The sequence below is a fragment of the Melanerpes formicivorus genome, unplaced genomic scaffold (genome assembly GCF_026170545.1).
Source record: "Melanerpes formicivorus ecotype bairdi unplaced genomic scaffold, bMelFor1.0.p_v2 SCAF_33, whole genome shotgun sequence".
Taxonomy (NCBI): domain Eukaryota; kingdom Metazoa; phylum Chordata; class Aves; order Piciformes; family Picidae; genus Melanerpes; species Melanerpes formicivorus.
The window spans coordinates 7,492,132-7,516,798 of NW_027142385.1; the positions used below are offsets into that span (position 1 = coordinate 7,492,132).

General features: G+C 44.3%; 1 protein-coding gene across 7 annotated transcripts in view; it reads left to right on the forward strand.

Moving 5' to 3' along the window:
- Nucleotides 1-24,667, forward strand: part of AK8 (adenylate kinase 8) — an 83,280-nt gene that overhangs the window by 16,982 nt on the left and 41,631 nt on the right. For all 7 annotated transcript variants that reach the window (XM_068155615.1, XM_068155616.1, XM_068155621.1 and 4 more), the window contains exons 6-10: nt 4,348-4,429; nt 6,980-7,051; nt 7,764-7,964; nt 12,864-12,995; nt 19,775-19,864. In XM_068155615.1, coding sequence (XP_068011716.1) covers nt 4,348-4,429; nt 6,980-7,051; nt 7,764-7,964; nt 12,864-12,995; nt 19,775-19,864 — 577 coding nt within the window. The remainder of the gene's footprint in view (nt 1-4,347; nt 4,430-6,979; nt 7,052-7,763; nt 7,965-12,863; nt 12,996-19,774; nt 19,865-24,667) is intronic.

The following is a 24,667-nucleotide window of genomic DNA, read 5'->3' on the forward strand; positions in this document are numbered from 1 at the left end:
CTTCCTCTGGATTCCTTAAATCTGGAGAGGGAAGTGATAGCTTTGAAAAGACTTCCTTGTTGTTGGTTTTCAGCCTGGCATAGGGTCTCCCAGGAGCACTTCACCTGGCATTCAGGCAGCAGCAGCAGAATGCTGTCTTTACAGCAGTCTTCACGTGGGGAAGGATGGAGGTTTGCAGCTGAAAGGGAGGCAAGAGTGGCCACGGAGTTGAGGCAGTGTGGAATTACTCCCTCCCAGCCTTTGTTCCACCCTTGATGCGATGCGGCACGATCTGTGCGTGGATGTAAGGTGACTGCCACCAAGAGCAAAAAAAAATAGCTGGCTTCTGAGAGAGACAAATTTGCCATCTGAAGCCACTAATTACACTTTCATGACAGTCAGGAGGGCAAAAAAAAGACCAATGTTTGCATAAAGCATGATAGGCATATTTAAGTCGGGTCTTGCTCTGCTGTGTCTTGCTGCTTCCTGCTTCGTTCCCCAAGCCACTCTCCCTTTTTACTCCTTTTTTTCCCCCCCCTCCTTTCTCCCCTTCTTTTTTTTCATCTGTGACATCTGCTTGGAGCTTGTCCCTCCTGTGATACCATACTACTTGCAGCTGTTCAGACCTCCAGCTCTGAGCCGTGCATGGGGTGCCCTGAGCATACGGCCTTTTTGATGTGTGATAAAACAGAACCAAGCCACTGGGGGTATGGAGAGGGAAGGCAGCAGAATATCAATAAACCTGTTCTGAACAAAGCTGCTGCTCTGTGGTGGAATAGACATTTCACTGAAGTGTCAAGTAGATGGATAATGTATTCTAATTAGGGACTGACTGATACCCTGCAACTCAGAGACCTTTGGAAAATCAGCTCCAAAATGCTGAACTATTTTTTGTGTGCTGTGTTTTCATTCTCTCCCCCTACCCTTCCTTTCTTTTTGTGTGTGTGTGTGTCTTTTAAATGCCTTAAAACATATTTGTGGCAGGAAGCTATTTGCTGAGCTGTGTTTTCTTCCTCTGCCAAACCCTTTTTAGCTGTAAAATTGCTTATTGCAGTTCTAAGGACCTTGGAAATTTGTCTTTAAGCCTCCTGAAGTTTGCTCTGCGTTGGTTAAAACACAACACTGTGTTCACTGCCTGTTGCTCAGGGTCTGCTGCTCAGATTCTGAGTGTGAGGTTCTGCTGCAGTGACAGCAGCAGCAGAGGGTTTGGGGTGGGGGTGGGTGTGTTTGTTTGTTTGTTTGTTTTGCTTCAGTTTCCAAAGTGTTGCACTTGGAGTGGAGAAAACGAGCCAGATTTGTTGGCATGGATTTATTGGCCTTGCACATCTGAGGCCATTTCTCCCCAGAAGAGGATCTGGACCTTATGTAGATGTTGTGCAGGCACAATCTACTCAGAACCAGTGCTGAAGGTCGGCTCAAAATATCGTGCAGCCTCACCTGCTGCAAGTCCTGAGGGATAAGTTGATTTCTAGGCACCTAGGTGACCTCGGACAGCAGCTCATCCCAGCCCAGCAGAACAAACACCACTGAGTGGCCAGAATGGGTTGTGGCTGCTCGAGTCTCTTGATCTTCTGCAGCTCCCAGCAGCATGGCTTGCTCCTGAAATGAGGCTAATTAGGGAATTTTAAACAGTCTCTATTTTCTTGCTTAATTGGAAATGTCCCAGTTTTCTTCTAGAGATGTCACGGATTGAAGCTCGAGGAGGGGAGATTTAGACTGGAGATTAGAAAGTAATTCTTGACAGTGAGGATGTGGAGACACAGGAACAGGTTGCCCAGGGAGGCTGTGGCTGTCTCCTCCCTGGAGGTGTCCAAGGCCAGGCTGGATGAGGCTTTGAGCAAGCTGGGCTGGTGGGAGGTGTCCCTGCCCACGGCAGGGAGGTTGGAATTGGATGGTGTTGAAGGTCCCTTCCAACCCAAACCATTCTGTGAATCTATGAATCTTTCCTTGAAATACTTTGAGAACCTTTGGACCTCCTACAGCCAGAGCTTCAGATTTCTGTGAGAGATGATAATAACTGCTGGCTAATGCGAGAGCAGAAATGAAACCCAACCCCCCTCCTTTATCTCACTCCAAAGATGCTTTCCAGATTTCATAGATCCATAGATTGTAAACAAAATCAAGGTCTTGGTTTCAGCTCTGTGTTGTGGCTCAAGCAATGACCTCTGCACTTGCCTCACTGCCTCTACTGACACTTGGCTGTTACTCTGCAGGTGCACAGATTAGAATTGTGGAATCATAGAATGGTTTGGGTTGGAAGGGACCTCCAAAGCTCATCCAGTCCAATCCCCCTGCAGTCAGCAAGGACATCCTCCACTAGAGCAGAGCCCTATCGAGCCTCACCTTGAATATCTGCAGGGATGGGGCCCCAAGCATCTCCCTGGGCAGCTCAACCCCCACCATGGCCACTAAACCATGCCCCCAGGTGCCATGTCCCCAGGTTTGCCTGAAGTGCCACTGAGTGGCAACAGTGCTGCAAGATGCAGGACAGGAGCCAAGTGATTCAGCAGCAAAGCTCTGTCCTCTCTCCTTCGCTCTCTGTCCCAGGTCACCCAGCTCCAACCCCCATTTCCTGGAGCACCACCAAGAGGTGTAGGCTGGAGTGGTGAGGCCGTGTGTGGTTAGGCAGCTAACAGATACATTAAAGAAGGTTGAGAAGATGCAGGCTGGAGCCTGGGCAGTGAGTGAGCTTTCAAACACTGCAACAGACAGGAGCAGAGTGAGGCTGCAGCTCTCCTACAGCATTTCACAGATCTGTAAATGTTTTTTTAAAGATGCTCAATCCAACACTTAGTTGGCTATAACAAGGACTTAAGGGAGCAAAAGGCTCTTTTTCCCCCCCCCTTTCTTTTGCTCTGTTGCTTCATTAGCTCTGGGGATGCTGGCTCCATTACTGTGAGTTTTCCTGTATAATTTCAGCAGATAATGAAAGCCTGCACGTTTCCCTCCCTGCTCTTGGCATCCAAGCTGCCTTTACGTTTGTTCAGCCTCTCTTTCTTTTCACACATGCTGTGGGCTTGGGATGCTTTTGGATATTTCAGAACTGGAGGAATCGGTTTGGGTCAGGTTTAGTCGAGCTAGAAGGTTGAGTTTCGCTCGGGTTGGGGTTTTTTGGGTGGTTTCCTTTGGGTTTTGGGGGGTTTTGTTGTGGTTGGTTAGTTTGTCTGGGTTTGTTTTTAATGGAGGTTTTCATTTCAGTTTGAAATTCAGTCTTAAATTTAAGTTTTAAATTAATTTTAAATTCAGTCTTAAATTCAGTCTTAAATTCAGTCTTAAATTTAAGTCTTAAATTCACTTTTAAATTCAGTCTTAAATTCAGTCTTAAATTCAGTCTTAAATTTAAGTCTTAAATTCACTTTTAAATTCAGTCTTAAATTCAAGTCTTAAATTCAGTCTGAAATTCAGTCTTAAATTCAGTCTTAAATTTAAGTCTTAAATTCAGTTTTAAATTTAGTCTTAAATTTCAGTTTTAAATTCAGTCTTAAATTCAAATTTTAAATTCATTTTAAATTCAGTCTCAAATTCAGTCTTAAATTCAGTTTTAAATTCAGTCTTAAATTCAAATTTTAAATTCATTTTAAATTCAGTCTCAAATTCAGTCTTAAATTCAAGTTTTAAATTAATTTTAAATTCATTTTAAATTCGGTCTTAAATTCAGTCTTAAATTTCAGTTTTAAATTCAGTCTTAAATTCAAGTTTTAAATTCAGTCTGAAATTCAGTTTTAAATTCAGTCTGAAATTCAGTTTTAAATTCAGTTTGAAATTCAGTCTTAAATTAAGTTTTAAATTTAGTTTTAAATTCACTTTTAATTTCACTTTTAAATTCAGTCTTAAATTTAAGTTTTAAATTCAGTCTTACATTCAAGTTTTAAATTCAGTCTTAAATTTCAGTTTTAAATTCAGTCTTAAATTAATTTTAAATTAGTTTTAAATTCAGTCTTAAATTCAAGTTTTAAATTCAGTCTCAAATTAAGTCTTAAATTTAGTTTTAAATTCAGTCTTAATTTCAGTCTTAAATTCAGTCTTAAATTTAATTCTTAAATTCAGTCTCAAATTCAGTCTTAAATTCAGTCTTAAATTCAGTCTTAAATTTAAGTCTTAAATTCAAGTTTTAAATTCAGTCTGCAATTTCTAAGCTGCCATTGCTCTGTGGCAGTGTATCGGTGCCTGCCAAGCCATGTCCCAAAGCTCTCGGTGCTCCATCTTTGCTCTCTCCTCTCCCAAGCACCTTTACCAGCTACCAGGCTGCCTTGGGATCAGAATGAGGTCATGTTTCTGCAAGCAGCACTGATATTTAGTGCTAATTTTGGTGGGTTTTTCTTTCATCTCTTCCAGGATCAATAACTGTTTCATGTTTTTCTTCAATAGGGATGGATCTTGGAAGGCTTCCCTGAAAATCAGGAGCAGGCATGGATGCTGCAGTCGGCTGGCATCATTCCTAGGCATGTTGGTAAGCAGTGCACAGGGCTTCTGTGGGGCTGCATCCAGTAGGAAAGGCTGGAAGTGATTCTTCCCCAAATCCTCAGTCAGTTCTCAGGGATACTGAAGGCACCAGAGGCACCACGCAGCAGAACATTTCTTTCAGCACAGCTCAGGTTCACTCAAAAACTTGAGGTAACCTCTGAGAATTTCATTTCCACCCTGTCTTTCACACAGGAGCTCTTTCCTCCTTACACAGCAGACTTCTGCAAATTGAAGCCCACTTCAAGCATCTCTGAGCAGCTTTGGTAGCTTTGCTTCTCTTCTAGGAGCGGATCCAAGCTTCCTCTGCCTTCCAGCTCTAGGAATCAGCCTTCAGCCTCAGACCAAAACAATTCCTCATGCACTAAATACAAAATGCATCCTTCTGTTGAATTAGAAAATACAAGCTAGCAAACTTTACTCCACCAAGTGGAGGGGAGACATCTGGGTTTAAAGCTTCATCTTTCACAGTGTGGGTGGATTCTGCACTCCTGAGACCACACCTGCAATACTGTGTCCAGTTTTGGGCTTCCCAATTCAAGAGAGACAGGGATGTGCTGCAGAGAGTCCACTGGAGAGTCATGAGGATGATGGAAGGACTGGAACATCTCTGCTATGATGAAAGACTGAGAGCCCTGGGGCTGTTGGGTCTGGAGAAGGCTGAGGGGGAATCTGATCAATGTTTCTAAATACCTGATGGGTGTCAGGATGAAGGTGCCAGGCTCTTTTTGCCTTTAAACTAGAAGCAAACCCAACCAAACCCAAGGTGCCCAGTGATAGGGCAAGGAACACTGGGTGCAAGCTTGAACAGGAAGTTGCACCTTAGCATGAGGAAAAACTGCTTTGGTGTGAGGGTGCTGGAGCCCTGGAGCAGGCTGCCCAGAGAGGTTGTGGAATCTCCTTCTCTGGAGACTTTCAAGCCCCATCTGGATGCATTCCTGGGTGACCTGCCCTGGGTGACCCTGCTTTGGCAGAGGGAGGTTGGTCTGGGTGATCACCAGAGGTCCCTTCCAACCCCTAGCACTCTGTGATTCTGTGTGAACATTCCTTTACTGGCAAACTACTGACAGACAAGCCCTTGACAGCTGCTCTTGCCACCTGGAGGAAGTGGTTTGTCCCAGATCAGTGCAGTCAGAGGACCTCCTGAGAATGCAAGAAATTACTTACAATGGTGTGGACCACAGCAAAAAAAATAATTGATGTGGAGCTTGCCAGTGGAGGGTGAACAGAACGTTAGCAAACGATGAATTGTCACTTTGGATTTGGTTTGGATGAGCTTCCCCTGCTTGACAAAGGCTTCAGAATCACTGCACCAGAGTCAGGCAAAAAAATGTTTTAATGCCTGGTGCTTGCATGTATTTTTAATGCAGCTAATAACATCTGAAGCTGAGTTTTGCTCACAATTATATCCCTGCAACCAAGACCTGACTGAGCAGCTTAGAGCTCAGCCTGCCTGCTTCATCAAAAAGAGGAGATTGAGAGGGGATGAGATTTATGGGCTACGAGGACCTTAATAGGGAGAAAAGTGTCTGAAAGGGCTGTTTGATGCAGAGAAGAAAGTCAGAAGAAGAAACTTGTGTGAAACTTGTAATCAGATGCACTGAGAAAATTAATTGAATTAGAGTCTTTAAGTGTGAGGAGGATTAGCCAAAAGCGAGCCGGGGAGCTGACAGCTGCTCTAGCTTTTGATGCTTTCTAATCATGTTTGAAGACTTGGCTGTGAGGCTATCAAAAAAGGAAAAGAAAAAGGAAAGCACTTTCACTGCTCCCATTCCCAAAGAACCTGGGTGAGAAGTTGTTTGTGCCATAGGAGAGAATCTGGAGTGATCCGTGGGGACTTCTGTCCTGGGCTCCAGACCCAGTGTGGGTGAGGGAGGACTTCGGTAACTGATGTGGGTGCTGGGGACAGGCAGTACTCAAGGGCTGGATTCATGTCTGCCTTACCCCTCTGTGCTGCTTAGGGGTGGGGAGCAAGATTCTGTTTGAAAGTGAAGACTTTGTAGGTGGGATGCTGGGAAAAGAGACTGGGGCAAATGTGTTTGATGTGCATCAATCCACCTTTAATCCTAGGATCCATCCAAAACAGTTACAGGAAATAAAGGGAGAAACTAACAAGAGATACTCTTCTTTTTTCTTTTTCCCCCTTTCCCCCTTCCCTTTTTCCCCCTTTCCCCCTTCCTTTTTCCCCCTTTCCCCCTTCCCTTTTTCCCCCTTTCCCCCTTCCCTTTTTCCCCCCTTTCCCCCTTCCCTTTTTCCCCCTTTCCCCCTTCCCTTTTTCCCCCTTTCCCCCTTCCCTTTTTCCCCCTTTCCCCCTTCCCTTTTTCCCCCTTTCCCCCTTCCCTTTTTCCCCCTTTCCCCCTTCCCTTTTTCCCCCTTTCCCCCTTCCCTTTTTCCCCCTTTCCCCCTTCCCTTTTTCCCCCTTTCCCCCTTCCCTTTTTCCCCTTTTTCCCCCTTTCCCCCTTCCCTTTTTCCCCTTTCCCCCTTCCCTTTTCCCCATTATTTTTAACTTTCCCCCTTCTTCTTCTTTCCTTGTTCCTAGTTGTGCTTTATGCTCCAGACACTGTGCTGATCGAGAGGAACACTGGGAAAAGGCTTGATCCTGTCACCGAAGGTGCAGTATCTGTTTGTTGCTTGGCCTCAGAAATGCTGTAATGTAAATGTTCAGGAATTTTGGGGTTGTGATGAAATTGCTTTGTAAAATTATCTTCTTAGTTCCTAAGAATTAAATCCAAGGGGGTTAAAATGGTTTCCCTTTAAGAATTTCCTCCAGGAAGTGGGGGTTGGAGCTGGATGACCTGGGACAGAGAGCAAAGGAGAGAGGACAGAGCTTTGCTGCTGAATCACTTGGCTCCTGTCCTGCATCTAGCAGCACTGTTGCCACTCAGTGGCACTTCAAGCAAACCTGGGGACATGGCACTTGGGGACATGGCACTTGGGGACATGGTTTAGTGGCCATGGTGGGGTTGAGCTGCCCTGGGAGATGCTTGGGGCCCCATCCCTGCAGATATTCAAGGTGAGGCTGGACAGGGTGCTGGGCAACCTGCTCTGGTGGAGGATGTCCCTGCTGACTGCAGGGGGGATTGGACTGGATGAGCTTTGGAGGTCCCTTCCAACCCAAACCATTCTATGATTCCATGATTCTAATCTGTGCATCTGCAGGGTAACAGCCAAGTGTACAGGCAGTGAGGCAAGTGCAGAGGTCATTGCTTGAGCCACAACACAGAGCTGAAACCAAGACCTTGATTTTGTTTACAAAGCCTTTAGGAGCTTAGCAAGACCTATTAAACCATCTGCTCAGTTCCTAATCAGTGTCTGTCTTCTAGAGGTGTACCACACAACCTTTGACTGGCCAAGTGATCCCCTGGTGCAGCAACGTTTGGTGCAGCCAGAAGATCTGTCTGAACAGGAGATGTCCAAGAAACTGCTGGAGTATCACAGACATTTCCCTGACATTTTCCAGATCTACCACAAAGTTCTGAAATCCATCAATGCAGACCAGCCTTCTGTGGATGTCCTCTCACAGGGTAAATATTCTACCTCTGTGGCAAACCTGAGGGTCCATAGAATCACAGAATGTTAGGGGTTGGAAAGGGACCTGTGAAGATCATTGGCTCCAACCCCCTTGCCAAAGCAGGATCACCTAGGGCAGGCCACACAGGAACACATCCAGACAGGACTTGAAACTCTCCAGAGGAGTCTCCATAACTTCTGTGGCAGCCTGCTTCAGGGTTTTATCACCCTCACATTAAAGAAGTTTCTGCTTGTGTTGAGGAGGAACTTCCTGGGTTCCAGTTTGTGTCCATTGCTCCTTGTCCTATCACAGGACACCACTGAAAAAAGCCTGGCCCCTTCTTGCCCCCCACCCCTCAGATATTCATAGACATTTATCAGATCCCCCCTCAGCCTACTCTTCTCCAGACTAAACAGCCCCAGGTCTCTCAGCCTTCCCTCCTCAGGCAGATGCTCCAGTCCCTTCAGCATCCTCCTCGCCTCCATTATGTCCCTGTCCCTCTTGGACTGGGGAGCCCAGACCTGGACACAAACTCCAGAGTCGATCAACTCTTCTTTGAAAGGTGATTCCTAGGCATTAGAGGCAGTCTCTAGGATTAGGATTAGTCACACAGATGGCTTCCAGCTGAGTCGTGGTCTCTGTGACACAGCCTTTGGGCTGCTCCTGGTAATTATTTTGCAGGACAAGACTAAGTGCAGTGAAGAGGAACATCTCAGTTCCAGACTCTGTCCAAGGAACAGCTGAAATGTCACAGTTCCTTTTTCTGTGAGAGTCTCTACTAAAGGCTGCTTTGTGACTCAATTGTTCACCTCCCAAAGGGCTGATACCTTCCACAAGTCTGATAACAACAACTGGGAGGAGTTCAAAGCCAGCAACATTCCTCTCTTTAAAAGCTCTTTGTGCTGGTGGCTTTGCTGTTCACCAATTCCTCTTTGCCTGTGCCTGACTCTAATGCAATCTGACTTGGAGCCTTGATTCTTCCAGAAGTTGAAGAAGGAAACTGCCAGAAAGACCAACTGATAATGTACTGTGTAGCTGTCAGCTGTGCAGCTCATCTGTCATGTGCCACTAATTCTTGCTTCTCTTTCTCCCCTTCTCTTTCTCCCCTTCTCTTTCTCCCCTTCTCTTTCTCCCCTTCTCTTTCTCCCCTTCTCTTTCTCCCCTTCTCTTTCTCCCCTTCTCTTTCTCCCCTTCTCTTTCTCCCCTTCTCTTTCTCCCCTTCTCTTTCTCCCCTTCTCTTTCTCCCCTTCTCTTTCTCCCCTTCTCTTTCTCCCCTTCTCTTTCTCCCCTTCTCTTTCTCCCCTTCTCTTTCTCCCCTTCTCTTTCTCCCCTTCTCTTTCTCCCCTTCTCTTTCTCCCCTTCTCTTTCTCCCCTTCTCTTTCTCCCCTTCTCTTTCTCCCCTTCTCTTTCTCCCCTTCTCTTTCTCCCCTTCTCTTTCTCCCCTTCTCTTTCTCCCCTTCTCTTTCTCCCCTTCTCTTTCTCCCCTTCTCTTTCTCCCCTTCTCTTTCTCCCCTTCTCTTTCTCCCCTTCTCTTTCTCCCCTTCTCTTTCTCCCCTTCTCTTTCTCCCCTTCTCTTTCTCCCCTTCTCTTTCTCCCCTTCTCTTTCTCCCCTTCTCTTTCTCCCCTTCTCTTTCTCCCCTTCTCTTTCTCCCCTTCTCTTTCTCCCCTTCTCTTTCTCCCCTTCTCTTTCTCCCCTTCTCTTTCTCCCCTTCTCTTTCTCCCCTTCTCTTTCTCCCCTTCTCTTTCTCCCCTTCTCTTTCTCCCCTTCTCTTTCTCCCCTTCTCTTTCTCCCCTTCTCTTTCTCCCCTTCTCTTTCTCCCCTTCTCTTTCTCCCCTTCTCTTTCTCCCCTTCTCTTTCTCCCCTTCTCTTTCTCCCCTTCTCTTTCTCCCCTTCTCTTTCTCCCCTTCTCTTTCTCCCCTTTGTTTCTCTTTCCCTTCCTCCCTCCCTCCCTCTCTTCCTCCCTCCCTCCCTCTCTTCCTCCCTCCCTCCCTCTCTTCCTCCCTCCACTCCCTCTCTTCCTCCCTCCACTCCCTCTCTTTCCTCCCTCCCTCCCTTTCCTCCTTCCCTCCCTTTCCTCCTTCCCTCCCTCCCTTTTCTCCTTCCCTCCCTCCCTTTCCTCCTTCCCTCCCTCCCTTTCCTCCTTCCCTCCCTCCCTTTCCTCCCTCCCTTTCCTCCCTCCCTCCCTTCCCTCCCTCCCTTTCCTTCCTCCTTCCCTCCCTCCCTTCCCTCCCTCCCACCAAGTGCTGCACTGTTGCAGACAAACAAGCAGGAAGTTTCCATTTGGAATTTCCCCACTAATCACCTCCCAATTACTTAATTAAATTTAAAAGTTGGTATCATCACTCATAAAGAATTCATGCCTTGAATTGTAAATAAAAATGGGGCTGCCTGAATATTAATTATTATTAATTAATAATGTAGTGAGATAAATTGAAAACTGGCATGAAAAAAAGAAAATCCTCTCTAGATCTTTTTTTTTCTCCCCTCTCTCCTGCAGTGCATCAAGCAGCCAGATAATTATTATTTTATTTTTTTTAAAGGAATAATTAGATGTGGAGACTGTCTAGGGGATCATTACTCCTAATTAACTTGGTTATTTACTGCAAATTAAGCATCATTTGTAAGCAGGGTGCTGTGCCTGTAATGTTTGTGCTTTTTCAACACACTGGGTTATGGGGGGGGGGGGGGAAATGGCTCAGAATCATTCCACTCCTTGGGTAGCTGATAGTTGGGGGGTAGGAAGTTAGGCAGCAAACACAGCTCTCTGCTCTGGTTTGCCAGGGGTTGTGTGAAGAATTGCTGCAGAGCTGCAGAAAAACAAACAGAAGAGGAAATTTCTCATCAATAGCAGCGGTGGTGTGGCTTGCTTCAGAGTGAGAGCACAAGGGGGAATGGTTTGAAGCTGAGGCAGAGCAGGGTTAGGCTGCAGCTTAGGGAGAGGTTCTTCAGCAGGAGGGTGGCAAGACTCTGGCACAGGTTGCCCAGGGAGGTTCTGGATGCCTCCTGCCTGGGGGTGTTCAAGGCCAGGCTGGATGAGGTCTTGAGCAGCTGAGTCAAGTTGAGAGATGTCCCTGCCCATGGTGGAGAGGTCAGAGTAGATGTTCTCTGCAGTTGAATGAGCATCTGAGACTAGTTGAGAAGTGTCCCTGCCCATAGTGGAGAGCTTGGAGCAGCAGTTCTCTGCAGTTGGATGATCAGCTGAGTCTAGTTGAGAAGTGTCCCTGCCCATGGTGGGGAGGTCAAAGTAGATGTTCTCTGCAGTTGAATGAGCAGCTGAGTCTAGTTGAGAAGTGTCCCGGCCCATGGTGGGGAGCTTGGAGTAGATGTTCTCTGCAGTTAGATGATCAGCTGAGTCTAGTTGAGAGATGTCCCTGCCCATGGTGTGGAGATTGCAGCAGATGATCATTGAGGTCCCTTCCAACCTGAGCCATTCTGTGAATTAGAAAATCCTGCCAACTCATAAACTTTTAATGTACTTACTGCTAACACATGCTGGGCTATGTGACATCAGATGCTGTTGTACAGGGGGTAGCGTCTTGGTACAGCTTGTGGCACTGGAGAAAGAGATCTAAGTGATCCAGTAGGGTGGCCAGCAGGAATAGGGAAGTGATGGTGCACCTGTATTGGGCGCTGGGGAGGACACACCTCACATCCTGGGTTCAGGTTTGGGCTCCTCACTCTAAGAAAAACACTGAGGTGCTGGAGTGGGCCCAGAGAAGGGCAACAAAGCTGGGGAAGGGTCTGGAGAACAGGGTTGGGGAGGAGCAGCTGAGGGAGCTGGGGGTGTTTAGTGTGGAGAGGAAGAGGCTGAGGGGAGAGCGCATTGCTCTCCATGAAAGGAAGTTGGAGTGAGGTGGGAGTTGGTCTCTTCTCCCTAGAATCAGGTGATAGAAGGAGAGGAAGTGGCCTGAAATTGTGCCAGGGGAGGGTTAGGTTGGAGATGAGGAAAAATTCTTTATGGAAAAAGTGGTCAGGGGTTGGCCCAGGCTGCCTGCGAGGTGGTGGAGTTCCTACCCATGGCCATGGCACTTGGGGACATGGTTTAGTGGCCATGGTGGCGTTGGGTTGATGATTGCACTGGGAGACTTTGGAGGTCTTTTCCAACTATGGTTGTATGAACCTAAAGGGCATCCAATCCAACCCCAAATCTGTACATGGACTTAAGTGTAGCATTTCCTGCATGAAACAAAACGTGGCAGAATGATGTCCAGCACCAAAGTGGAATCAGACAGAGAAGCTCAAACCTCCTCTCTGTGTTCTGCCCAAATGATGGCCTGAAGACTAAAAATCCTCCTCAGCTCTGTGTTGTCAGTGCTGCCTTGTGCCGTGACATCCTATGCTACAAGTCTAGAATATGACAATTAGGAGTCTGTTAATCACACACACACACAGAGCTGGATAAATGTCAGATTAATTTAACATCCCAAGATGTTTTTTTTTCCCTCCCCCACTTAAATATTTGTTCAGAAACTGCAGAAAGTATTAAATGTAATTATAGCCTCCTGTAATTTGCATGGCAAAATTGTACCTATCAAGCAAAAAGAAAAAGAGAGAGAGAAGACTTCTGCTAAAAACAACCCAGTAAGAGAGCAATTATTAATTGAATCTGCTCTTTAAAATGCTTTGACATCTGCTGATGAAAGAAAGTAAAGGAGTGTAATGATAGCAAGATTTTTCCCCCCTGCAAGCTGCTGATGTGACACTTTTATCAGAGCCCTGATCTGGGCTGGAGCAGCTTGGATGGTTCAGCGGTGAAATAAATGACCAACAAGGCAACCTCCTGATAAAACAAACCAACCAACCCCAGAACCAAAGAGATTTTATATGGGTTTTTTTTTTTTGGGGGGGGGAGTGATGGTGGAAAGAAACAGAATTAGGCTATAAATTGTAATCCTTTCTCTCCTGTTGTAGCTCTTACCTTTGTCCAAACACGGCCCCGATCAGCCGCCCCCTTCACACCGCGGATCCTCTTTTGTGGACCCCCAGGCAGCGGGAAGAGCCTGCAGGCAGCACTAATAGCTCAGAAATACGGAGTTGTCAACAGTAAGTTCTCAGTAAATCTGCACTTTGCTCCCTTCCCCCTTCCTCTCTTTTTGATCATTTATCTTTCCCTGTCTGTCTTTCTGGCTGGCTTATAAAATTCCTCAGGTTTGGCCATTGCTGGGGGATGTCAAATTTTTTGAAGGGAGTGAAAAGTCTTTCAGTGAAGAAATATAAAGCAGCAGAGCAGCTACTCTGTGGCAAAGCAGCTCCCAACGTTGCTGGTGGAGCCATCTTTTTTACATATCTATATCTCCCCCTTCCATCAGTATTTTTCCATCTGTAGTGCTCAGAATTCTTCTGTGGATCAGTGGATCATGAATAATGTCAGAGTTTCAGCTCTGTCTGACCAAAGTTTGTTGTTGTTTCAGCTCTGACCAAAATTTGTTGCTGTTTCACCTGTGTCTGACCAAAATTTGTTGCAGTTTCATCTCTGTCTGACCTAAGTTTGTTGTGGTTTTTGCTCTGTCTGACCTAAGTTTGTTCTAGTTTCACCTGTGTCTGCCCAAAATTTGTTGCAGTTTCAGCTCTATATGACCAAAGTTTGTTGCAGTTTCAGCTCTGTATGGCCGAAGTTTGTTGCAGTTTCAGCTCTGTATGGCCAAAGTTTGTTGCAGTTTCAGCTCTGTATGGCCAAAGTTTGTTGCAGTTTCAGCTCTGTATGGCCAAAGTTTGTTGCAGTTTCAGCTCTGTATGACCAAAGTTTGTTGTGGTTTCAGCCCTGACCAAAATTTGTTGCAGTTTCATCTGTGTCTGACCAAAGTTTGTTGTGGTTTTAGCTCAGTCTGACAAAAATTTGTTGTAGTCTCAGCTCTGACCAAAGTTTGTTGTGGTTTCTGCTCTGTCTGACTTAAGTTTGTTTTGGTTTCACCTGTGTCTGACCAATATTTGTTGTGGTTTCAGCTCTGACCAAAATTTGTTGTGGTTTCAGCTGCGCCTGACCAATATTTGGGGCACTTGTGAAACAGAATCTGCTCTGAACTTCAACGAAGAGTTGGGTTCTGAATTGATGTATTGGGAAGGGAAGAGATTATTTCAGAGCTCTTTCTTTTCCTTTTGTAAAGGAGACCCAGACAATTCTGCATGAGGTTTGTTCATGAGAACAGGGCTGGTGAGGAGCAGCTGGGGGAACTGGGGTTGTTCAGCCTGGAAAAGAGGAGGCTGAGGGGAGACCTCATTGCTCTCTGAAGCTTCCTGAGAGGAGATTGGAGGGAGGAAGGGGTTGGTTTGTTCTCCATACTATCAGGTGATAAAATGAGAGGAAATGGCCTCAAATTGTGCCAGGGGAGGTGTAGATTGGAGATTAGGAAATGTTTCTTTGCTGCAAGGTTCTAGGTTTAGCCTTCTTCCCATTGCAAACCTTTGGGGTTTCCAGGGTTAGTATTTTTGTGGTTTAAATCTTTGGGTCCTAGGTTTAATACTCCTTGTTTTTTAAATCATTTGGGTCCTGGGTTTGGTATTATTGTGTTTTAAACCTTTAGGGTTCATAGTATCACAGATCATCAAGTCCAACCATTCTAGGTTTAGTATTGCTGTGTTTTAAATCAGTTTGGGGTTCTGGGTTTGGTATTTTTGTGGTTGAAGTCTTTGGGGTTCTGGGTTTGGTATTTTTGTGGTTGAAGCCTTAGGGGTTCTGGGTTTGGTAGTTTTGTGGTTGAAGCCTTTGGGGTTCTGGGTTTGGTATTTTTGTGGTTGAAGTCTTTGGGGTTCTGGGTTTGGTATTTTTGTGGTTGAAGCCTTTGGGGTTCTGGGTTTGGTAGTTTTGTGGTTGAAGCCTTTGGGGTTCTGGGTTTGGTAGTTTTGTGGTTGAAGCCTTTGGGGTTCTGGGTTTGGTAGTTTTGTGGTTGAAGCCTTTGGGGTTCTGGGTTTGGTAGTTTTGTGGTTGAAGCCTTTGGGGTTCTGGGTTTGGTAGTTTTGTGGTTGAAGCCTTTGGGGTTCTGGGTTTGGTAGTTTTGTGGTTGAAGGCTTTTGGGGTTCTGGGTTTGGTAGTTTTGTGGTTGAAGGCTTTTGGGGTTCTGGGTTTGGTAGTTTTGTGGTTGAATACTTTTGGGGTTCTGGGTTTGGTAGTTTTGTGGTTGAAGCCTTTGGGGTTCTGGGTTTGGTAGTTTTGTGGTTGAAGACTTTTGGGATTCTAAGTTTAGTATTTTTGTCTTTCAGACCCTTATGATTATTTTAGTATTTTTTAAAGCTGATGTAAATATGACTCAAATGATACCCATGGAACCTTCAAAAAGAGGGATTGAGATGCTTTGAAAACCTGGGTTGCACCACTGCTAAGCACAAGTAAAAGGGATAGAAATGGTCTGCTGGAAGTGATTAACACCCTGATTATTTAGCAGCAATTTCATTTTGCTGTGGTTTCTAATGGCCTTAAAGAGACATCTTTGCAGATAGAGTCAAATGTATTTAATTTGTAGTGTTTCATATGTGGTTAATGTATTTAAATGATGTATTTAATATGCAGTTAATACAATGTATTTGATAGTAGTTAATAGAATGCATTTAAATTAATAGCATTTAATGGGTATTCAACATATTTAATGTAAGAGCAGTTAATGTGTAGTTAATATGAATTTAATGTGTTAAAATGATGTATTTAATGTAATAGTATTTAATATGCAGTTAATACAATGTATTTGATAGTAGTTAATATGTAGCTAATATAATGCATTTAAATTAACAGCATTTAATAGGTATTCAACATCTTTAATGTAATAGTAGTTAAAGTGTAGTTAATAGGAATGGAATGTGTTAAAATAATGGATTTAATGTAATAGTATTTAATATGCAGTTAATATAATTGATAGTAGTTAATATGTAGTTAATATACTGCATTTACATTAATAGCATTTAATATGCATTCAATATATTTAATGTAGCAGTATTTAATGTCTAGTTAATAGGAATTTAATGTGTTTAAATAATGGATTTAATGTAATAGTATTTAATATGCAGTTAATATAATGTATTTGATAGTAGGTAGTATGGAGTTAATATAATGCATTTAAATTAATAGCATTTAATATGCATTCACTATATTTAATGTAATAGTACTTAATGTGTAGTTAATATGTATTGTATGCATTTAAATAATGAATTTAATGTGACCGTATTGACTGTGCAGTTAACACAATTGATAGCATTTAGTATGTAGCTAATATGCAGTCAATATAATGCATTGAATGTAGAAGTGTTTAATATGTAGTCAGTATAATATATTTAATGTAAGAGTATTTAATGTGTAGTTAATATGTATTTAATGTCTTTAAACAGTGGATTTAATGTAACACTATTTAATATGTAGTTAACATAATGTATTTAATAGTATTATGCATCTAAGATGTAGTTAATAGCCTGTATTTAATAGCATTATATATTTAATATGAAGTTAATATACTGTACTTAATATAGTAGTATTTAAAGTGCAGTCACTACTACTACATTAACTATATTATAATGTATTTAAATAAGGCGTTTAATGTAATAGGATTTAATTAGCAGTTAATATAATTTAATAGCAGTGTGTATTTAATATGTAGATAATAGCCTGCATTTAATGTATTAGTATTTAATAAGCAGCTAGTATAACTTAATAGCATTATTTAATATGTAGTTAATAGCCTGCATTTAATGTATTGGTATTTAATAAGCAGCTAATATAACTTAATAGCATTATGTATTTAATATGTGGTTAATAGCCTGCATTTAATGTATTAGTATTTAATAAGCAGTTAATATAATTTAATAACAGTGTGTATTTAATATGTAGATAATAGCCTGCATTTAATGTATTAGTATTTAGTAAGGAGTTAATATAATTTAATAGCAGTGTGTATTTAATATGTAGATAATAGCCTGCATTTAATGTATTAGTATTTAGTAAGGAGTTAATATAATTTAATAGCAGTGTGTATTTAATATGTAGATAATAGACTGCATTTAATGTATTAGTATTTAATAAGCAGCTAGTATAACTTAATAGCATTATTTAATATGTGGTTAATAGCCTGCATTTAATGTATTAGTATTTAATAAGCAGTTAATATAACTTAATAGCATTATTTAATATGTAGTTAATAGCCTGCATTTAATGTATTAGTATTTAATAAGCAGTTAATATAATGTAATAGCATTATGTATTTAATATGTAGTTAATAACCTGCATTTAATGTATTAGCATTTAATAAGCAGTTAATATAACTTAATAGCAATATTTAATATGTGGTTAATAGCCTGCATTTAATGTATTAGTATTTAATAAGCAGTTAATATAACTTAATAGCATGATGTATTTAATATGTGGTTAATAGCCTGCGTTTAATGTATTAGTATTTAATAAGCAGTGAATATAACTTAATAGCATTATGTATTTAATATGTAGTTAATAGCCTGCGTTTAATAGCAGTCTGTATTTACTATGCAGCTAACATGATGCATTGAACAGCAGTTAATGTGTAGTTAACAGGAGACATTCAATTGAATAGCATCCAGTATTCACTCATCATGTCTTGAGTTATGATGTCTCAAACGAGAGCCCAAACAGGCTCGAGCGTGCTCAAGGAGCAATGAGCTTGTTCTCATTATTTCTGATGATTTTTTTCCCTCTGACCTTTATTTCTCCAGCTGCAGGTATGGTGCTGTTTCCATCTAGGTCAAAATTTGCATTTTATTTTTAAGTAGCTCCTAGAGAAGAGAGCTGCAGCTCTGTTGATTAAACACCATTAGCACTGCTCAACCCAGATGCTGATAGTTTTCCCTGTTTTATTTTAAGTGTATTTAAGCATGCAGGGTTGTGGGGTTTTTTTTTTAATGTTATTTTAAGTAAACCTAAATGTTGGCAGAATTATGCATTTAAAACAGAGTGGGAAGGCCAGCAGTTTTCTGAAGAGCCTTCAGCATATCCTTCACTTCCAGTTAGGCTTCTGGGATTTAAACACAGGCTTACAAAACTGACTCTTGTGCTTAAGAATCACAGAATGTTAGGGGTTGGAAGGGGGCCTCTGGAGATGATTGAGTCCAACCCCCCCTGACAGAGCAGAGTCACCCAGGGCAGGTCACACATCCAGGAACACATCCAGACAGGGCTTGAAAGTCTCCAGAGAAGGAGACTCCACAACCTCTCTGGGCAGCCTGCTCCAGGGCTCCATCAGCCTCACACCAAGGAGGTGTATCCTCATGCTGAGGTGGAACCTCCTTGGGTTCCAGCTTCTACCTGTTGTCCCTTGTGCTATCACTGAGCACCACCAGAAAGAGCCTGGCACCTTCATCCCAACGCCCACCCCTCAGATATTTATAGGCTTTGATCAGATTCACAGTATCACCAAGGTTGGAAGAGACCTCAAAGATTCCTTCTCAGCCTCCTCTTCTCCAGGCTATACAGCCCCAGGGCTCTCAGTTTTAGGAACTGGATTAAATTGAGGCACATTGATTGTCCTGAGTCGGGGGTCTGTGCAGTGAGTTTCTGTTGTAGTTCTGTACTGTTTGCTGTGATTATGAATTTGCTTCTCCAGGAGAGCTAGTGACTGTTAACATTTGTGCTCTTCCCTTGCCCCTTCAACATCATCAGTTTTGCCCAAGACTCTTTCTGGTAAGCAAAGGCTGAGAGCCCTGGGGCTGTTGAGTCTGGAGAAGAGGAGCTTGAGAGGGGATCTGAGCAATGCTCAGCAAGAGCTAAAGGGTGGGGGGCAACAGGATGGGGCCAGGCTCTTGTCAGTGGTGCTCAGCAACAGGACAAGGGGCAGTGGGCACAAACTGGAGCCCAGGAGGTTTCACATGAACGGGAAGAGAAATTTCTTTGGTGTGAGGCTGCTGGAGCCCTGGAGCAGGCTGCCCAGAGAGGTTGTGGAGTCTCCTCCTCTGGAGAGCTTCCAACCCCACCTGGCATTGTGATCTGGGCAAGCTGCTGTTTGTGCCCAGTCTTAGCAAGGGGTTGGACTGGGTGATCTCCAGAGGTCCTTTCCAACCCCAGCATGCTGGGATTCTGTGACTTGTGTTGTGTAACCTCTGCATGCCTCAGTTCCTGCTCTCTAGAAGAAGGATCAGGATTGATGCATCCAACTCACGTAGAGCAGCTGGACTCAGTATCTTTGGTCAGAAATCAGTGTCCAAGCACCAAAGCAGCCACATTTCATGTCCCACTGCCTTGACTAAACCTTTAAACCTTCATCTCCTGGTGTTCTGTGGATTTGAAGGCAACGAGAATGTTGCATTAGCACAGCTTTTTAACTATCATTCTTACATGATCATTAAATGATCCAGGGAGTCACTTCCTTGCCTGGCACATTACCTGCACCTCCAGCAGAGCAGTTCAGAGGCTGTTCAGCAGGTGTAACTTCATTCAGTCATTACAAGTTGATAAGAAGTGAAAAAACCTCTGGCAGTCCCTTGAGTTATTATTTCAGAAACAGATTTGGTTAATATCTTTCTCTCTCTCTCTCTCTCTCTCTCCTTCTTTCTCTGTGTGTGTTTTTAATATGTCCTTTGCCAAATGTATTCTTTTTTATTCAATATTCTCCCCTGCTCTGGCTCTTTGCTTTTTATTCTGCTTGGCCAAAAACCCACCTAAAATAATAAACAGCATCCTAACAACCACCTCCCCCCTAAAATAAAACCAACAACAACCCTACAACTTCTATTTTATTCAGTGACCTTGTTCCAGCATGCAGCTTCTGCAGGGTTGTTTGGGGGTGGGTTTGGTTTGTTTCTTTGGTTTGTTTCTTGTCTTTGTAGCTTCCTTTTTAAATTTTAACCTTCTGCCTTTTTTTGTTCTTCCTTCCCCTTAGTTTGCTGTGGGCAACTGCTAAAGGAAGCTATTGCAGAGAAGACAAAACTTGGAGAACTCGTTAAGCCGTATGTTGACAGTGGATATCCAGGTAGGGCCTGGTTGTTGGCTCATTACTCTCTAGTTACACATCCAAGGCAAAAAATGAATGGTGAGGGAGTTTTCCTTGGCCTGAGTTGCATTAGAGTAAGCTGGAAGTTGGTCAAGCCCATCCCTAGAGACACTGAAGGTCAGGCTTGATGGGGCTCTGAGCAGTATCATCTTGTTGGGGATGTCGTCCTCAGCATATGATCTGGATGCTGTAGTTTCATTTTCTTGTCTCTGTGAGGTAGAGGACACCCACTGGAGATGTTGATGGAAGGAAGGGAGGCCATCCAGAGGGACCCTGAGAGGCTGGAGAGCTGGGCCCATGACAGCCTTATGAGATTCGACAGGACCAGATGCAAGGTCCTGCTTCTGGGTCAGGGCAATGCCAAGCACTGATACAGGCTGGGCAGGGACTGGCTTGAGAGCAGCCCTGGAGAAAAGACCTGGGGGTGCTGGTGGATGAGGAGCTCAACAGGAGCCAACAGTGAGCACTTGCAGCCCAGAGAGCCAACCACATCCTGGGCTGCATCAAGAGAAGCAGAGCCAGCAGGGTGAGGGAGGTGATTCTCCCCCTCTACTACAGTGTGGTGAGACCACACCTGGAGTACTGTATCCAGTTCTGGAGCCCCTAGCACAATGAAGATCTGGAGGTGCTGGAAGGTGTCCAGAGAAGGGCCACGAGGAGGAGCAGAGGGCTGGAGCTGCTCTGCTGTGAGGACAGACTGAGGGAGTTGGGGCTGTGCAGGCTGGAGAAGAGAAGGCTCTGAGGAGACCTCATTGTGGCCTTCCAGGATCTGAAGGGGGCTCCAAGAAAGCTGGGGAGGGACTTTTGAGGGTGTCAGGGAGTGATAGGATTAGGGGGAATGGAACAAAACTAGAAATGGGTAGATTGAGATTGGATGTTAGGAAGAAATTGTTCTCCATGAGGGTGGTGAGAGCCTGGCACAGGTTGCCCAGGGAGGTGGTGGCAGCCTCATGCCTGAAGGTGTTTGCAGCCAGGCTGGATGTGGCTGTGAGCAACCTGCTGCAGTGTGAGGTGTCCCTGGCCATGGCAGGGGGGTTGGAACTGGCTGAGCCTTGAGGTCCCTTCCAGCCCTGACAGTTCTGTGATTCTAAAGACCTCTCCCTCTAGATTTCAGTCATGGCTGAGAAGGGAGTTTAGATGATCTGCTTTATTCAAAGATAGATCCTTTAATAGCTTCCCTTACTCAAAGGCTTTTTTGTGTCATTAACCACTACTTCATCTTAGCCACTGAACTTCCTTACAGGAGATACCAAAAGAAGCATTCCCAGTAGAGCCAAATTGCACAGCTTGGAATTGTTTTTTAAGCTAGCCTTAAAAACCCTCCACATCCCAAGTCCAGGGGAGCTGCTTTTATTTCAGGAAAAATGAAATTCAAGTTGGAATTCCCTTTTTTAATTATTATTTTCCCCTCCAAATTAGAAATGATTTCAGATTTAGATTAAATTCATTACTTTTTTTCCCCCCCTTTAAACCTAGCATGCAAGGCTAAAGCTGCAGAGTGCTTCTGAATGATAATGGGGAGCCAGGAGTAGGTTTCTGTGCATTGTGCTGGAAAATTCCCCCTTAGTTTGTTGGTTTGGGTTGGGGTTTTTTTTTCTTGCTTCTCTGCACATCTCTCTTATTTGGTGGAACAAAGTAGGAAAATTAAGGGCTGAATAAAGATAAATATTATCTAGCAAGAGCAGAAATAATAAGTTCTGTCATTTTGCTAATCCTCCTCTCCCAGGGATAACAAAGAATTGAATTTACATTAGTCAACACTAACAAGAATTCATTACTGCCCCTTGGAGGAAATGAAAGGCCACAGTGTAGCAGAGAGGAAAGGTGGGCAAAGAATCCTTGGTGTCTTGCTGCAGACTTACCACCAGGCTCATGCAGAGGGAAGATGCTCACGCTGGTGACTGACCACGTTTGGTTTCAAGAAAAATGGCCTTTGGAGTTTAGTCATTTTAGTCAATAGCAGAGAGTCCAGTCTGGGAAAGCAATCAGAACATCAACATTTGCAGCTCTGCACCAAGACAGCTTAGTAGCTCCTTTGGGTGAGGAGCCATGCAAGGGATATTGTCACAGGATCCCCTGGAACCAAAGACAGACCACCAGAAACAGGCTCGGATCACAACCAGGCAAAATGAAATCAGCTCCATAACATCTTGAGGATAATGCCTCATGTATTCTTACCCCAGGGACTGAGCTCAGTGTGGTTCCCCTTTGTGTGGACACAACTAATTGTGTTCAATTAGTCATTTAAGATGTGCCAGCTGAAAGAGTGGTTGGGCTCTGGAAGGAACTGAGCTGAGGCTTCTTGGAACAGGCTGCCCAGGGAGAGGTGGTGGAGTCCCCAGCCCTGGAGGTGTTGAAGAACCCTGTGGCCGTGGCACTTGGGGCCATGGTTTGATGGCCATGGTGGTGTTGGGTTGAAGGTTGGACTGGGTAGTCTTAGAGGTCTCTTCCAACCAGACAATTCTGTGGTTGTATGGGCAGGGTATGTTGTGCTGTCATAGGGAGGCTCAAAGCCCGGTGGTATTCAGAGCTCGCTCGTTACGGACTTACCGAAGCTGTGCACTGTTTGCTGTGTCCTAGTTGTGGTTGACTGACTCAGATCTCTTCTTGGGTTTAGGATTCACAAACATTCTTTGTGTTGTGTTCCTCCTCTACTGCTGCTTCATGTATACAACATGTTCTGCAGCAGCAGCAGCAGCCCAGACAATTGTGTTATTCACCCCAGAAGGCAACTTGGTGCGTTCCCATTTGCTGTGTTTTCTAAGGTTTCTCTCCTCATCAAGACCTTAGCTCCTGCTTTAGCCAACTTCTCCATCTTGTACACAGTGATTTATTTTGCTTAATGAAGGTAGCACAGATAGAGGTTTTTTTGTGAGCCCATTAATTTTTTAATTCCCAGGACATCCTAGTCTACACTTTGTGCACACTAGGTACTGAAAAATGTATTTTCAGTGAAAGGTTCTGCAAGCAGACTGCTTTCTGTCTGTCAGAAACACAGAGTTCTGCTTTGGACAGCCAGTCTGCTAGGTACAGACTTCTCCTTGAGGATGTTTTGCTTTCCACTGGATCCTGGGCAATTGCTGCTGATTATACTCTGGGCAGAAAACTACCAGCACTGGAGTCTGAGAGCAGTTTTTCTGGTCACTTACTCCAGTTAAAGTCTTGGTCAGCAGTGCTTTAGCACACAATATATGCTTGGGAAGCCTTAATGAAGAAAAGCAGGTTGAAGGGAGACTTCATTGCTCTCTACAGCTCCCTGAAAGAGGATGTAGTGAGGTGGGGTTGGTGTCTTCTCCCAAGGAAGAGGTGACAGGATGGGAGGGAAATGGCCTCGAGCTGCAGCAAGGGCATTTCAGGTTGGACATTAAAAGAAACTTCTTCCCTGAAAGGGTTCTCAAAGACTGGAACAGGCTGTCCAGGGAGGTGGTTGTATCCCCATCCCTGGAGGCGTTGAAAAGACACAAGAGATGTGATGCTGAGGGACCTTAGCACCAGACTTGGCAGAGAATGGTTGGGCTTAATCTTAAAGGTCTTCTCCAACAAAAATGATCCTATGGTTCTGTGACTTCCAGTTGGAGTAAGAGTTGAGTGTGGTGGCCAGGACCCTTCCCCAGACAGCAGGACAAAGCATATGAATAGATTAATTCCATTTGATTCCTTCTGCAGTGTCGTGGAGGCATTGCTCCTTTGGCCCTTCCCTTCTAGTAATTCAAGCTATGGACAAATGATGCCTATGGAAGGAGCTCATCACAGCCCTCACTGGCTTGCTGAAGACCTTGAGGCAGAATTTGTGCCCCCAGCTTGCTGTGATTCTGAGGAGAGCTGGACCTGCCCTCTGGACCCATCTCAGCTCCATCTGCAGAATGGTTGCTCACCATTTGGAAGGTGTCTGTCAACACTTGATGCCCTGGGAGGAAAAAGAGAAAATATGAAGAAAGGATACTTTTTAACCCCCTCCATGTCCCTGGCATTTGTCCCTTGAGCTGCTTGCATATTATTGATTTCATTTTATCAAGGAAAATAGAAGCAGAAGTGTCCTGGAGGCATCACAGAGACAGGGAAGGCCACCAGGCAGTTGACAAGAGATTTGCATGGCAGTCTGTATTCAGTTTGCCCTGGTTTCCTGGTGAGATCAGATGGAGTGATCACTGCTGATCACTGCTGATCACTAGATCTGCTGGCAAGGCTGCAACAAACAGAGGCAAGAAAAGGGCAGAGGAACACAGCATGAAGAGCAAGGGCAGGGGAGGGAGGAAAAACCCAGTCTGATTCTGCTTTTCAGCTGGGGTGGGTGCTGTTAGTTTGGCTAATTGGTGGTGGGGGGGTTTCCCCACCAAAGTGACGATTCAGGTGGTGAAGAGAGCTGATTGAGGGAGGAGATAAGGTTGCGCTGTTCGCAGCCTGTTAGAGCTGAACGCACAGCACCTGGGTTGGGTTTTTGTTTCCCCCTTCCTTTTACTCTTCTCTTTTTTTTTTAAGTAGTAATATCTGAAGCTGTCCCCAAGGGCAGGCTGCACAGGTCGGGGGGGGGGGGGGCGGGGGGGGGGGGGGGGGGGAGAATGCTGCAATTCCCTAATTTCTTCTGTTTTCTGCTAAAAACCATCGCTGCACAAATGGACATTCATTTGTTATTATTTTCTTCCCTCCTTTAAGTGGGAGCCACTTTCAAGGGCTGCTTTTTTGCTGTAGCCCTCTGGATGTACATAGCTTTATTTATTTAATATCCCCACCCCACCCCCCCCCTTCCTTATTTAATTAGAAACATTTCCAAGGGCTGCTTTT